This window comes from Amphiura filiformis, chromosome 4 (genome assembly GCF_039555335.1).
Source record: "Amphiura filiformis chromosome 4, Afil_fr2py, whole genome shotgun sequence".
NCBI classification, from domain to species: domain Eukaryota; kingdom Metazoa; phylum Echinodermata; class Ophiuroidea; order Amphilepidida; family Amphiuridae; genus Amphiura; species Amphiura filiformis.
In genome coordinates, this window is record NC_092631.1 from 16337656 (window position 1) to 16355059 (window position 17404).

The 17404-nt window shown below is 35.5% G+C and overlaps 1 protein-coding gene across 1 annotated transcript; it reads right to left on the bottom strand.

Moving 5' to 3' along the window:
• Positions 1-950: 950 nt before the first annotated feature.
• Positions 951-17101, bottom strand: LOC140149533 (uncharacterized). Its single transcript, XM_072171613.1, has 9 exons — positions 17009-17101; positions 10266-10379; positions 9600-9755; positions 7552-7682; positions 6897-6993; positions 6283-6380; positions 3373-3548; positions 1729-1869; positions 951-1042 (listed from the first exon to the last, which is right to left on the bottom strand). The coding sequence occupies exons 1-9, from the start codon at positions 17099-17101 to the stop codon at positions 951-953; spliced, it is 1098 nt and encodes a 365-aa protein (XP_072027714.1).
• Positions 17102-17404: the final 303 nt, after the last annotated feature.

The window sequence follows — 17404 nt, forward strand, 5'->3', positions numbered from 1 at the left end:
TAATAATTATATCTCTTGTTTATTTTGCAAATTTTGTTTATTCTAGCTGATCTAGTTTTTTAATTATTTTATATTACAGGATGTTGGTCAGCTGATTTGCAGACTTTGTCTGCGAGATGTCATTGTAGTATCTGCGGTCAGCACATATGTGGTTGGTGTGTTCTTCTATGATGTTAAGTTCATGGTATGTTATTCTTTTGTAATGTATTACTTATGTATTTTAATGTATTTTATTTGACCCCTGGACCAAACTGGAAAATAGTGTTGACCACTGAGTTGTGTTCTCCAGGCAAAATAAGATCTATAAAATAATAATAATAATAATAATAAAATAATAAATATTATCTTCTTCACTTCTTCCCATTGTTGGCTTGGTCTCCTTTTCCCTTCAATATTTTCTTTTTCTTTCTTGCACTCATTCCCTTTCCATCACTTGCGTTTTAATTGCTTCCCACGCTAAATTGCATTTGTTGTTATTCTTTTTTATCTGTCGTTCCTTTTGTAATTTTCACTCCCCATCACTCTTTAAGCTTCTAGGTTGTTGTTCTTTTCTGTTTATTTTTTATCCGTCCGCATTTCTTTTCTCTTGGCTTACTTCCGGCATTTTGGTTCTCTCCATTTTCTATTTTCATTTCTCCCTCCCTTCACTTCTCTCCTTCCTTTCCGTTCCCTTTCTTTTCTTTTATCTTCCTTTTCCCCCTTTCCTGTCTTATCTTCCTTTGTCCCTACAAAATTGTCCTCTACATTTTCCCTGGTGGGCAAGTCGCCCACCATTCTCACCCCTATAGCTTCGTAAAGCGTAGATTTATTTTGAGTGTTATTATGTAAAGTAACAATGATAATAAATCAGCAGCTGCAGAGTCTTATCCTTGTTAATGTGATGTAATTAATTATCCACTGTGATAATACGTCAGCAGCTGCAGAGTCTTATCCTTGGTAATGTGATGTAATTAATTATCCATTGCGTCTTTCCATTGTTTTACATTATCATCTTTGTCAAAGGCATTCTGCATTCTACCGTCAAATAGCTCAAACACACCACCTGTACACGGAAAGGATAATCAAAAGGTGTTGGATATTAGGACATAGGACATCGTTAATGTTGACTGTGTCGGATGTGTTGCTGTAAAATCAATGTTAAAGATCTTAAAAATTAGAACTAAACTGCATTAAAACCATTTAAGTGTATCCGGCTAAGCCCGTGACTAACGTGACCAGCTTGTCAATGTCGTCATTTATTCCCGTGACGTCATGCCTATGTTTTACATGCCGGAATTCCCTTCTCTCTTTTAAAGTGGCTAAGTGCCATTTTCCTCCGTGAATAATGTTGTTGTAGGGGTTACGAGATTTGTCTAAGGGCAAAACACGATAGCACCACCACCGCGGGGTTTGAGCCCGCAGCCCTCCAATTGGTGAGTAAGCAGTGCTCATACCGCTAGGTCACCGAGCTCCCTTTTACACATGATTGAAGAGAGGTTTGTCAAGGGCATATCACGACAGCACCATTACCGGGGTTCGAACCCGCAACCCCTGATTATGAGACAGACCCCGTACCTTGCTCCTGCTCTGCATTGCATACTGTTTTATTCCGTAAGCTTACTTACTCACAGGTGGCGAAAACACGAGAGTGTCACGGATATGCATGGTGACGAAATATTAAAGTATGTTAACTATTTTGTTGAACACATTTATGTTTCATACAGAACTATTATGATTACTTAGACGCACCAGTATGAATAAACAGTATCTTCTTTCCTCTAAATTTGTCCGGCTGTTCATTTAGTTCTTTCACCATATGATAGGCTGCCTTTCCTGAGTAGGTTGATCCTAGAATGATACCAGTTTTTGTTGCCACTTTCTTCAGAAATTCTATAAAAATGATTGAAAAAAGTCCGATTTTATAAAGCATGGGCGTATATGTAGCAAGCAGCTGGACAGCGTAGACGAAGTGCATGGTCTCGAGGGTTCAGGGGCCCTGAGCAAAAGCGAAAATGAAATCAAGGTGGGATGAAGGATATGTAAAAGCCGTGTTAAAAGTGCCCCGTACTGTTCATTGTCCACGGGCCCCATGATCTTGCTGCGCCCCTGTACATGCTGTATATAAGGCAAACAGAATTAGTTTCAGTGATTTCAGCTATCTTTTGCACCATTTTGTATAACATGCATATTGAGCAACATGTGCACATTACACATCCGTCGTTATTTTGTTTGATTTTTGGTCTATGGTATATCTCTCTTCCCACCAAGGGGGCTTATACAAACAAGACAAGATCTACGTTCAAGTTTGGAAACATCATCGAGACCAAACAGTTTTACCGTTTCATCAAACATCTATATAGAAACACCACAATAGAGTGTTAAAGATTCCGAATAGGAATTGAAATATTTCTGAATTTGTACCAGATTGCTTGGATCTTAAAAAACTATGAACAATCCTGATTAATTTGTTTCAATAGTTAAATATTGTTGTATTTAATTCGGCCAAGAAAAAAGACATTTTAATTTTAAAATAATTATGTTGATTTCAACGTGCACCAGTCTACTCAACATCTTATGAAAATACTGGACATAATTATGAGTATTGTCATCAGCGTTCTGAGTGCATTAAGAATGAAAGATAGGTGACCTATAAAACATAAAATATATCATCAACCTCTAGCGCACCTGGAACCTATTAGAAACTGTAATTTAAAGTGGTATGTATATGTAGTATTTGATACGTCATTTGCTTAATGGGAGACGCGCTGCTACTGTGATAATTGCGTGTTTATGTATAACTATGTGATTGTGATGCTGGTGAAATGTTGTAATTAATTAAATGATTTTGAACGATTGTAAGAGATAAAATCAAAACTCGACCGCCGGTTCCAGGCGGTTGGAGCCAATTTCTATTGTTCTAAACAATGCGATTCAACAGCCGGTAACCGCCGGTCAACCGGCAGTCGAGTTTTTATTACATTTCTTAAATAAACTTAATTGCGCTACTGCCTATAGATACCATGCATGTTTTATCAATTACTTCAAACAAATTATTCGGAATCCCATCCCCGGAAGTAATGTAGCTATTCAATAAGCTGTTGGGATCAACCTTATGGACGTTTTATACTTTTCTATGGAATAAATTGGGGTGTATCTTAGAAATATTAGCATGCTTCAATTGAACAGAGTTTAACATGCGGAAATGATTGCGTCCAACTACGTCACATGCAGGGCCTCTATGGGTAACAATTCAAAATAGGATGTCAAATTATTACTACCTATAATTTCAAACTGCGTTCGCGAAGATATATCTTTGGATATTGATACCGGCATTTTTGTTTTTGTTTAGCCTAATATGGGATATTTTAATTTGGTACTCTATAATCTAGTCACCTATTTCCTCCTGAGTTGTTTTTCCGTAACCATCACCTAGAGTTTCAGTCATATGACAATAGTCTTCAGCCGAGGGTCCGCTACCATCAACTTCCTGGAGTCCCACATATCTTAGCATCTTGTTCATTTCCTTGACGGCATATGCTTTTGATTCTCCTGTTATCAGCGAATGAATCCTGAAAATGGCATGGAATGAATGATGGTGTTGTAATGTCAACTACAGCACTTAGATATATCATGGTTATTGTCAATAACTCAGAAGGCAACCATTCGTCATCCTAAGGGTTCCCATAAACAGAGGGTTCATAAAAAATCTTCCAAGGCAGAGGGTTGATAATACCATCCACTTCGAAACCGCCTTATTTGGTTTAGCGAGCTAAAATATTGGAATCGCATGACTAACCAGGAATTGACGAGGAATATCATTTATGATTCTGTCCCAGCCGTGAGAAAGGTTTTGGCTGGACTCCTCCACCACTGTTCCTCCATGCTCATCCAGATCGCCTCTTTCGCACCTCGCTCAAACAAACGATGCTCGCAGTCCAAAATTCGGAACTCCTTTAATAGAGAAAACAGTGTATCCAATGGCTTTCAAAATGTAAAAAACCCGTCGAGTCGTTTCCGTTTGAGCTAGCTCTCCAGTGCTGTAAAATGCGATTATGGAGAGGTTGGATGGTTTCTCCAATGACAGGCTTGAGCACGGCTGGGACAGAATTAGAAAGGACGTTCCTCGTCGATTGCCATGTACACTGGTACTTGCGAATTGAAGTATTAGATTGATATGGGGATATAGGGATCAATTTGATCGGCAAGATTGAAAAACCTATTTGATTATAATCGTAGTATGAACCACATAACAATGCCCTCTTGTATAAGGCTAAGGTAGAATTAGCTGAATGGTCTTAAACGTCCGTTGTTCTGAAGATCAAGTTTATCTAGACATACATCGTAGAAATCGCCCAACCTCTTCGTAAACGCATGTTATAGTACCGGAGAGCTGGCACAAAATGATATGAATTTAAAGGACTCAGCAGTTTGCTTACATTCGAAAGTCAGTGGAAACCATTTCGACACTAAGCATGCTAAGGGTGTCCGAGTTTGCGATCGCGATTATCATTAGTTTAAGTGAGGTGTGAAAGAGGCAACCTGGTTGAGGGCTGAGGAACCGTTCATGAACAGCGGGGGAAAGAGTCCAGGCAAAACTTTTTCGCGGCTGGGACTCAATCGTAAAGGACATTCCTCGTCGATTGCCATCTGGCTGCCTGTACTAAATGTTATTTGCATCACAACCCAGCAAAGGCCTGAAAATAAAATGTTAAAGTCGCTGCGTCGTTTTGTCCGTAAAAATCGGTATGTCTGGTTGACCAGATTTAAATTAAGGGATGTATACAGGGCGGGAACCTAGTTTGGATTCCAGAGGGAGTGTGCCTGTAAGACTCACAGCCACCAGAAGAGGACTAGCTCAGATCGCGCGCAAAATTAGCTAGTAGTTCAGAAATTAGAAATTTTTCCCAGACTTGGAAAAAATAGGCAGAGCTGAGAATCGAACCCGGTACCTCGCGGTGTAAGAGTCAGCGCATGACCACTAAGCCAACTGACCATTAGCTGTGAGAAGTTTGATGGTAATCTTTAATATTGTGAAATCAATCAACTAGTTTTCAAGTTATCAACAATCAATAATAAACCGATGAATCATGGAATATGCCCATTACTAATTACTTACTAATCTGCAAACAAATAAATAAATATGCATAAATAAATAAATACATAATGCAGAATGCAGCTAGTATTTTAGTTACAAAGTTGCAAACATGGATTATTTATAATTTTCTACTATACACGCAAAGGGGCTGTCTTTTTAATATCCGCGCCTAATCAACAATGAGTCTTTCACCCCATTGTCAAACTACTGTGTTCCCTGCAGGATTATGTTGTGACCAGTTGCTAAACCCATAAGTATTTTATCTGTATTCTTTATAACAGATCACACTACCCAATCAACCATATAAAAAGCAAAGTCATTGGCCGGTTTGCTGAATAACAGGGCATTATACAAAGTGATACCTCATGTAAGTGCCAATCACAACACAGGTTTGATAGCAGTTTGGTATATCCTTGGTATAAATCATAAGCGCTGAACAACGTATCCATAGCAGTATAGTACTAGATGTAGACGCAAGCTTTCATGCGGGAAATATAAACACATTCGCAATAGTCGTACTATTTTTATGAGATATTGATACGGCACCAAAGACTACAGCTGTTCCGAAATCAGCCAGGAACCCTGTTTCCAGACGAAAATGTCAATACTGTCACAATGGATTCAAAGTAATAATATCGTCAAAAGACCCACATAGAGGAATACAACATCTATCATGAGCAAATATGCACTCTGTTGCCTGAAAAGAACTGTATAAACAACAACAAAGTATGTGCCAAAAGATTTGTCTTTGGCATGTCGCTTTTTTGAAATATCAGCAAAAATATCAAATTTTGGAAAAACGTCCAAAAATTAAAATCAAACAAGAACCTTCCAAATTGAATACATATTTGCACTCAGCGACTCAATCACTGCCACTGTCTACTGAGTCTCGAACCAGCCGTTTAGGTAGATTGACAAACACCTTCGCTACTGCGCCCCACGTAACCCGAGCCGCCGTGTTTATTTATTATTGTTTGTTGAGAATGTGTTGTGCATATCCATTTGCACATTTTATGTGAGTTAAAATGATCCGGCTGCTTTTGGCTCTCGTAGATACTCTATTTGTTCGCAGTGGCGTATCGTCATAGGGGCAAGCCCCCCCCCCGCCATCGATTAGGCTCGGTGGACCCCCCCCTCCCCATAAGATGACTCACACTACAACACTGTTTGCGCGGCTACTACTGGAATCTGAAAAGCGTAGAACGTACTTTATGTTACATTCATTGAGGTGATTACCAACTGCCAGTCCGAATGTTGTCGGTACTGTAGTACAACTCACTACGATATCGGTGAAGGATTCAACGTCCTGAATAATAATAATAACAATAATAATAATAATAATAATAATAATAATAATAATAATAATAATAATAATAATAATAATAACACTAATAATAATAATAATAATAATAATAATAATAATAATAATAATAATAATAATAATAATAATAATACACCCCATTCTCTACAAATTATGTGTATATAACGCAAAATGCAAGGTGGAATATTTTGGGTTATATTTGCATTATTTTCTAAGCTCAACTCAGTAGTGACCATAACTGCGCATAACATGTGAGAAGCTTATCACCGTTATAGTCCTACATATGATGACTAGAAATAATAGAAATAATAATAATAATAATAATAATAATAATAATAATAATAATAATAATAATAATAATAATAATAATAATAATAATAATAATAATAATAATAAATAATAATAAATAATAATAAATAATAATAAATAATAATAAATAATAATAAATAATAATAAATAATAATAAATACATACTGCAAAGTTCAAAAGGCTTTCTTTTACCTGGCTCAGTAACTCATCGAACACTTTCAAATATCCAAAGATATGCGAACTGGGGCTGCCAAAATTAAAAGTGTATACAAGTTCACCGGTTTCCTTCCTGATAATAATAATAATAATAATAATAATAATAATAATAATAATAATAATAAAAAAAAAATAATAGTAATAATAATAATAATAATAATAATAATAATAATAATAATAATAATAATAATAATAATAATAATAATAAAAATAAAAAATAAATAAATAAATGTTGTTTGATTTAACGTGCGCTTCAGCTAGGTATGACCTAATTATCAGCACACTTCAACAATTATTCCGCTGCCATTAGGATATATCAGAATCATTTCCGCTTCACCAAGTCCGCAACTGATGCGCAGGTACTCTCAGCGACTTAGATTGTGATAACCCCCAGTAGCTCCCCATTTTACACCTGGATGGAGTGAAGCAATTGGGAATTAAGCTCAAGGACGCAACACACTGGCCGTGGTGGGGCTCGAACCCGCAACCTTTCGATTATGAAGTTCGCGCCCTAACCATTGGGCCACCGTGCTTAATAATAATAATAATAATAATAATAATAATAATAATAATAATAATAATAATAATAATAATAATAATGTTTTTGAAAGGGATTGTATATAATATTTACCTGATCTTCTCCGCCAGCTGTTGCACTTTGGGCCAAACTTCTTGATCGAATTCTAATCCACCCACATTTGGTATCATATATCGATGAGCCCCAGTCATACGTTGCAGGAGATTATTGCCTTCTTTAGTATCCTGGAGTAGATCGGATTTAAGGGAAGGGGTATGAACGTTTGGACAGTATTTATTGTGGGACATTAGAGCACATCAGACATATCGAATTGCATTCTGAATACGAAGAATGTCCTTCTGATATCAAATAATTTTGATTTTTGAAATTCACGATATAATACAAATTTTATGACAAATTATTACAATTTAATATTTTTCAAATTTTTGATATATAACAGTCCTCGAAGTAAATTTTATAAATCTAATGATATATTCTTAAAGTGTATGTAGCTGGGAGGAAAAGCCGACGATCAATTGAAAATGTTGACCTTTAATATTGAAGATATGGACTTTTTTCCCAATGTAATACACATTTTATGGCAAATCATTAAAAATTGATATTTTTGATATTTAACAGTACTCGAAGTAAACTTTATAAACCTGATGATTTATACTGTAGGTGGGATGAAAAGCCGACGATCAGTTGAAAATGTTGACCTTTCGTATTGAAGATATGGATTTTTTTTCCCAAAACACCAAAAAAAATTAGGTCTTTTTGTCATAAAATTTGTATTATATCGTGAATTTCAAAAAATGAAAATTATTTGATAGCAGAAAGACATGCTTCGTGTTTAGAATGCAATTCGATACGTCTGAGGTGCTCTCATGTCCCACAAAAAATACTGTCGAAATGCCATAAACGCTCATTCTAGATCCCTAGATCTAGATATATTTAGTGTATTTCATAGCAACAATTTGCTTCTGTCAAAAACTATTGCAATCATGAGGGGATCGTGGCCTAGCGGTTAAGGCGTTGGACTGTGAATCCAAGGGTCAAGGGTTCGAATCCCAGGTCCGTCTGAGCTCGGCTGGCTCTTTGCGTCCTTGAGCAAGGCACTTCACTCTACTTGCTTAGTGCTTCGGAGGGCACTTTAAGCCGTAGGTCCCGTGTAAATGTATTTCTGAAAACATTCACATAACTTGCCAAACCTTGTGCGAGTGAATTGAACCAAACTCAACTTGAATCCCGCGGGATTAATATCTTTGTTTGTTGAAAACATGCACGGATTGAAAATTGCCGTCAGTTTTAATATATGAAATGTACCAACACTGATCACACCTTGCACTCGCACTTTTCAATAATTAGGGTTGTACAACTTCCAAAACAATGGCAGTGCTTGAAAACAGTGTTTGATAAAGGGTCATTGATATACAAGAATGCCGAAAATGCTACCCATGTTTGCGGCACGTCACCGTATGATCATTTGTACTGTGTACCCGCCCCCGCCCCCCGGCTTGAAAAGTACTGACAGTGACACAATGGACATCCAGTTTCTGAAATTAGTTGACTTGGATTAGGTAGATATGAAATATACATGACTGGGCGTTTTAATTACGTAAGGCCCTTCACAATAATTGATTCTAAGTTTCCTGTTTCGTGGTTGAAAACAAGGGATGAGGCGACTTTTAATTATTAGTTATTAATTGTCTATTATTTTCTTTATTTTAAAACAGGTGGTCGCAACCTACATCAACCTGTTTTGAGCATGCATTTAATTATTTTACAACTATGTTTGATTTAATACATAAGTAATGGTACAGTTATATGTTCTTTGTTTATTCATCATTATAGTTGATATGATCAAAGTCAGGAAGTAGCAAATGGGAGTCTTTAAAAGTTATTTTAAAAGAGAAAACCCAAAATATAAACAAAATAATTAAATATATTGCAATTCTCTACTTTGGACGCGGGCGGGAAACAGGAAACTAAGAATCAATTGTAAAGGGCCTAAAGCATAAAGTCTTTGGTTTCATCGAATGGCTGTCTTGAGATGAACAAAGTGCAAAATAAAACTAAATGAACCGACACAATGTGTGCCATTAAGGCATCTCTTACACCTGTGTAATTAATATAATGTCACAACGTGTTTTTTTCTCTACCTTGTCAGCAAATATAATAAAATGAGCTGGCATCCCTAACGAACTAGCCATGGACGCCAGTGTCCGCACCATATTCGATTGAGTCGATCCAGCGCTACAAAGTGTTGTGCAGCCTTGCTGTATTGCTTCTGCGAAGATGAACTCCAAACCTCTGACCTGTACAATTATAAACGGTTTAAACTTAAAGAAGTATTTTGTGATCCTAGCATCCTATTTTCATGACATTAATTTGTCAGTAGATATCATGAAAAAAGCTTATTCCTAAAATTTTAGTTGATTCCGATTTTCCATTTGAGAGTTATGCATTTGTTTGCATTTTGTGAAGAAATGAGAAAAAACGGTATGAAGTTCCATGCCCATAATATCAATTATCTCACAAATCTCCGTACGCTTGAAGTTGGACTGCCTACCCACCCCTGGCCAAGGTGATAGGGCCAAATTGTTTTAAGTAAAATGAGCACAATTACATGGAGCCGTTTAGCGGTTCCTTTCAGCGTTTACGGCGGGGAAATACATTCTGGGTTGAATAATCACCTAAAAAAACACATTAAACATATTTATGAACCGGTTGTAAAAATATATTTAAAGAACAATTATTTGTACGTGTTGTGGCCCCGTCATACAGTTGATGATTCAGCCTGTGAATATCAATTCCATTAAACTAACCTTATTTCCAGAAAGAACACATCCGGTCAAATCATCCCGCTTTATATAGACTTCGAATTCTTCAGGAATACCCGGTAAGTACCATCGCTCGATAGGGGTGTTTTCCATCGACGCCTGCATTGTTTTAATACCAAGAACTTGTTTAAGTTTAGCAATCATTTTAAACTGTTGCGATTTGGTAGTTCACAGTATCTTGCGAATGGTAGTGAGCTTTGATAAAAATTACATTGATCATTTCATAGCGAGTGTGAAGAAGAATTCAAATATCAGAGTTATACTTTTTTAAGTCCTGTGGTTCTTGATTTATGTTATAAAGAGGGCTGAAACAACAACACTTTTGTAAAATGTACATAACTCATTAATTACAATAAATCAAGCAAGTTTTCAAAGTATATGTTTTGTGAATGACCTTTTGCAAAATATCAAAGTGTTATTTTTCAATAATATATTGATTTAGATAATGAAAATCATTTTTTTGGCTGCTTCGACCAACAATACCTCGTCATTAGATATCAATATGGGCTGGGAGTTGGTGTCATAACATTTTTTTTTGTATCACTCAATGATAAAATCATTTAATAAACCTCAGCAGGTCAAATGTGTTTACACCTCAGAAGTCAAATTATTTTTTCCAACTCCTATGTGTCAATTTTGTTTTACACACATTGGACATATCGGTTATAATCAAATACTTTATCGGTCACATCACATACATACCTATAAGTTTCATACCATTTTAAACAAAAATCGTTTCACATACAGGGCTATAACTTTAATACCATGTTACACAATGTTACTTGCCAAAATTAAAACTTTCAAGTGTCTTCTTCTTCAAAAATAATAATAATAATAATAATAATAATAATAAATACAATTTATAAAGCTCCTTATAATGCAACTCAAAGCGCTGAAAAGCGTCTTCAATGCGTTTTAAACGTAAAATTAACGCTGATATCTGGACATGCTCCTTTTATAATTCCTGTCTGATGATCGGCTATTACAAACGACAGATTGCAGATTGGCTTTGCATAATGTCGTATTAGTAGAGGATAGAGAGCTTTAGGGACCCAGTATAATAGTGAAGTTGCGTGCTACCGCATTTTTTTTAAGATTCAGAATCCACCGGGAACCAAAATGGGGTAGGTGCTTCATATAGACGAATCCAAATACACGTATCCCTACACCTGACTAGCAGCATTTAGTTGGGTCCCCGTCGGCTACAATGCATCCAAAATGTGAAATGATTCGGCCTTGGCGGAAATTTTAAACTGCATTCCATCACCCGTTTTACACCTTCCGCGAAAACACAGGTAGACAAAAGATTGATTTAAGTTTACAACACAATACAGTTCCCACAGTTGTGCAAATAAAAGCCGCCTTACACCTAGATAAGGTCGAGGAGGGTTAATAGAATAATACAATAGAGATAATTCCGCAGGTAATCCCGTCGCATCTATTCATAGATGTACAAATGGATGAACAAAAGGACTTTGTATCAATAGATGGGACAGGATTACCTCTATTGTATATATTATTCTATTAACCCTCCTCGTCTTTGCATCTTCTCCAGGTGTTCGGCGGCTTTTATTTGCACAATCGGGCGCTCAAAACCCCAGGTTGGTGCTAGCGGGAAACCAAAGATGGCCGACCAAATCCTGACCATGACTTGGCTCGTTGGATTCGTCTATAGAAGTCCCAAATATGCTAATGAGGAATATGGATTCATTCCGTTGTTTAGTACCAGTGTTACATGTGTGTAAGAGCGTGACATTGTATTCATAATCCTCATTAGCATATTTGGGACTTCTATATGAAGCAACAACCTACACCACATTTCGCCATACTGCATTTTAGAAACGCTTGCTGTTAGAATAAGAAAAATTTTACTTGTAATTATTGCACAGGTCACGGCAACCCTGTGACCTTTCCGGAAAAAGCCGAGTTGCAGGTTTTTCAAATAAATATTTTCTGTGTAAAAACTGTACCATCAGATAGGTAATGGAATATATGAATATTAACTGTACATCTATCATAACAATTTTTGATAACAACTTGCGTCACAATTGATCTAGTATAGAAGGTACAGAATTTATTTCAATCTTATATACGCCATTTTTTTTTGGAATTAGGTGAAAATTAATTATGTAAAAACTGTAATTTTTTTATGTAATTTTCACATTAGACCCAACAAAAGATTACCGTTTTGATGATAATCTAATCTTTTGATTTCGTAAATAAAATTAGGGGTCTAATGTGGATTTAGGATGCAAACTGGAACAATCCAATGCCTTGTCAAAAGCATTTGCTTCAAAATGGAGTTCGGATGCACTTCGTAATACAACTTCCGCTATTTGCGGGAAACCACATGCACAGCACGTGGCCGCCATATCAAAATCGATTTTATGTATATTGTATGTAGTCCTATTCATAGGACCCTCGTATTAATTGTCTCTATGCGCTTGAGAATTCAACAATATAAATAATGGTAGCTTTATAAATACACATTAATGTTTTAAGCATATAAAATTCCAAAATATGATGTAGTAATGAAGTTGCGATCTATTAATATTATATATGTTTCAATTTTAACGATGACACTATCAAGTCCTTCGTGGTCCAGCGGTCTAAGGCGCTGGTCATATGGTATACGTGATAGCGGCGCAGTGAAGCGTGGGTTCGAGCCCCGCCTCTGCCTAATTAAATGTCCTTCTTTTTTTAAATTTCATATTATGTTAGGGAAATGTGGCTGGGATAATGTATGTATGGCGAAGAGTGGTGTGGCAACAACCCAAAATGGCACCCATGAGCAAATTGAGTTATTGAGGTCAAAGGTCACACAAGAGGATACACTTTTAAAATGCTTAAGGGATGGGGTTTGAACGTTTGGACAGTATTTATTGTGGGACATTAGAGCACATCAGACATATCGAATTGCATTCTGAATACGAAGAATGTCCTTCTGATATCAAATAGTTTTGATTTTTTGAAATTCGAAATAATAATGTAATACACATTTTATGGCAAATCATTAAAAATTGATATTTTTGATATTTAACAGTACTCGAAGTAAACTTTATAAATCTGATGATTTACACTTGAAGTGTATGTAGGTGGGATGAAAATCCGACGATCAATTCAAAATTGTGACTTTTCGTATTGAAGATATGGATTTTTTTCCCAAAACACCCAAAAAATTAAATTAGGTCTTTTGGAGAAAAAAATCCATATCTTCAATATGAAAGGTCAAAATTTTCAATTCAATTGATCGTCGGCTTTTCCTCCCAGCTACATACACTTTAAGAATATATCATTCGATTTATCAAATTTACTTCGAGGACTGTTATATATCAAAAATGTGAAAAATGTCAAATTTTAATAATTTGTCATAAAATTTGTATTATATCGTGAATTTCAAAAAATTAAAATTATTTGATATAAGAAAGACACTCTGCGTATTCAGAATGCAATTCGATATGTCTGATGTGCTCTCATGTCCCACCAAAAATACTGTCGAAACGCTTAAAACGCTCATTCCAGATCCCTTAAATCAAAGTATAAAATAGCAGACATTTTTCGTTGGGTCCTAAGGAGTAAAAAGTCAATGGTCATATCTCTCTAGAATGCCAAATTAATGAAATATAGATTAAAATAGGTCAAAGGGTAAAACAAAATTGTAGATGGGTAAAATTTTCAAAATGCTCCAAAGAAAAATGTCTGCTATTTTAAACTTTGATTTAAACATTTGTTAAATTTTACCCCCTTTTATACTCATTTTGCTCAAGGGTGCCATTTTAATCTGGTCGCTAAATGTATTTTTTATGTAGAAGCATGTTTTGGCATCTTTTAAGACGCCATGTTTGTTTGTTTTCAAACATGGATCGTTATGGGTTACCGTGTAGTTACAGCTCGGTATTATTAACCTATGCAAAGTGCCTACATTTTTTATAAATTTACAATCTCTGTAAAATGTTAATCAGAAAAGAAGGGGAGCTTTCGTTTAACATCAATTTAATTTAATTGTTTTCACTTTTTACCTCGCTGCAGCTCAATATTTTTATGAAAGTGCACAGCTGGTTTACTGATATATACATAATCAAATTAAACGGTATCATGTTTGAGAAATGTTCATCAGAATGCGAAATATTAAGAATATTAAATAATAAGATACACCAAATTATAAAGCGGATTATGAAAAAGCCTACATGTGCTTTACAGAAAAGAGCAATAATAGCAAATTATAGATATAGCGCCTTAGATATTATTCAGAATATTTGTAATGTTATACTTTTTAACCCAAAATCAAGATGTTTAAGGAAACGGATAGCAACGTTTGCAAAGATTTTTTGTGGGACCTGAGACCACATCAGACACACCAAATTGCATTCTGAATACCTAAAATTTGAAGGGAAATGTATATCTTCAATGCGAAAGGTCAAAATGTTCAAATGATGAACGGCTTTTCCTTCCAGTTACATATACTTTAAGTACCTCTCATTAGATTTATAAAATTTACTTCGAGGACTATTAAATATAATTTTTTTTAAATGAAATATCAATTTTTTTTAATTTGTCATAAAATTTGTATTATTAACAAAAACTAAATTGACATTGACATATCGTATTCAATGCTATGAATAAAACGTAAGCGCATAATACAGGGTGAGTCAAAAAAATTGATTTATCATGTAAAGACCAATAATTTGGGACCAATTTTAAAAAAATCGGAGCATTTCAATTTACCTAGATGACGTCACACTGTTACCTTTTTGCTCGTAACTCCACAACTGTACATCGTACATAGGTCAAACTATACTTTTTCTGAATCCTTATTATATGACTAAAGGAACATATCGCTTGTGTATTTAACCAAATCCTAGTAATTTGAACTTGACCTCTATGTAAAGGACTTATCGATTCCATTCTAGCAACAATACGTATCAACTGTTTTATTGTATTATCATGCGAATTGTCCCGTGGAGGCATCTTGGTGAACATAATAATTTTTAAAATGTTCGATAAGATAAATGCCCTCCCTTACCTGAGAATGGACAATCCCACTCAATTTGTTACAAGGTCGTGAACCCTTTTGATGGACCCAAGTAACTGCCTAAAATAACTTAAATTCATGGAATCGTTATTAAAACATTGTCAAAGATTGATACCAGTATATGATATTTGGTGCATTTGAAATCAAAAGTGTATGCAAATACACTACAGTGTGGGCCAAAAACAACTTTACTCAATTTAAAAGGTTCATATCTCAAAATTGAAAAGTTTGCTGCAAATTGTTTTTACATATTCGTAAAGAACATCTTCTTTAGAGTATTTGGTGAAAAAACTATCCAAAAATGTTTTAAATTAAAAACGTGACGCTAGTTTTAAATCAAAGAGTCAAAATTAACTTTGTCCACGCGAAGGCCTACTGGTTGTCGCATCACATCACTTGCAATGGCGAGTTCGATAAAGAATGAGAACCACTCAGTATACGCACAAATTTGTTCAGCAAATTTAAATAACACAATCAAATAAATCAAACATGAACAATTTAAATGTCAAGCTATGATATTTCGTCATGATATGCAGCTTTCACGCTGCAAAGATAAACACAATTCTCTTCAAATATGCGCAAAGCATTTTTAACCTCAGACCTGGTATTTTTATCATTACGAAATGTATATCTACAAGAAAGTTTGAAGTTATTGACGTTATTGCGTTCGTGGTATGTTCGGCAAATTGTTGCGTCGACAACTGACTCTGGGGTTAGCATGGTTAGCTGCAAGTTCCCTTTGAACCGCTGCAATATTTGCCGCTGAACGACCAGTTCTTGGACGTCCGCTCCGTGCTTTGCATCTATTCACCACCCTTCTGAGGTCCATGTAGAGTTATGGTAGGTTTCGGTGGGATCTTACGTTCGGGAAACGAATCCGAAATTGACGCTGCACTACCAAAAAGCTTTCTGTTCTTAGTTAAGTATACCTCTGCCATAACAGTCATCTCTTGTGTTGTGAATTGCCTTATCTTGACACATTGCAAACCTATTTAGAAATAAGCCACGCAGTCACAAAATGCACGAAGGCCTATTTAAAATTCAAAAATTGCGCTAGATAAAACCTATGTAATTGTGTGATTTTTATGCTAATTATTGGTCAATGACAGGAGTGACGTTCGAGTACATGACAATTAAATGGGGGCTAAAATCGATTGTATTTCTTTCATGCATGTAAAACAATCATCACTTTTCAAAGAGAAGCCAAACATGTTTACCAATTACATGTATGCCTAACGCATATGTATGCCGTACTCTTAGTAATCGGCCACATATCATTGAATTACGTGTGGACAAAGTGATTTTTGACCCTCGGACGTAAAACTAGCACCATTTTGTTAATTTAGCTTCTTTTGCTTTCATTTCTTCATCACATACTTTTAGAAATATTAGAAATTTAGAATATGTAACAATATTATGAATAGCTCTTCTACAATTCGAGCAACCACCCTCTGAAATTGGGTAAAGTTGTTTTTGGCCCACACTGTATAGCGGGCTTGAAAAAGTGTATCAAATGACAATTTTACGGTCAAATTCATTGCTGGTACGATGAGCATCGCAAATGATAAAGCCGGTAGAAATTGAGGCAGTGATCCATGATATGCTATGACAGGGTAATAATGGCGACTTACAAATCTTGACATAATATTTTTGTAACTGTCATATCCTAAATTTATTAATCCCTAATAAGCCTTACCTTAATCCTATGAGAAGGAATATTGCTTAAGGTGTTCATCCATGCTGGTGCGTTATACTTCACCAGTAATTGTTCTCGTGCCTTGGTGTCCATTATAACTTCTGGTTAATTGGTTTAACACCACCTTGAAAGCGATATTATAACTGTGCGCAATTACACATATGATATCTGACTCGTTTGTCGTATTGTGGTTGGCCGTACCAGGAAAGCAGTCATGTGGATAAAATAAAAATTTCTTTAAAAAAGGAATGGGCGCCCAATGTGAGCTTGGATGTGATGTGTGGAAATGCAAGGGGTTTGATTTGTTCAAAGAATTTCATCAGCAACTAAGGGAAGAATATTAAATTTAAAGGATATGACTTGTATTGGAGTAGGCCAGGTGTAAGTGATGAAAGA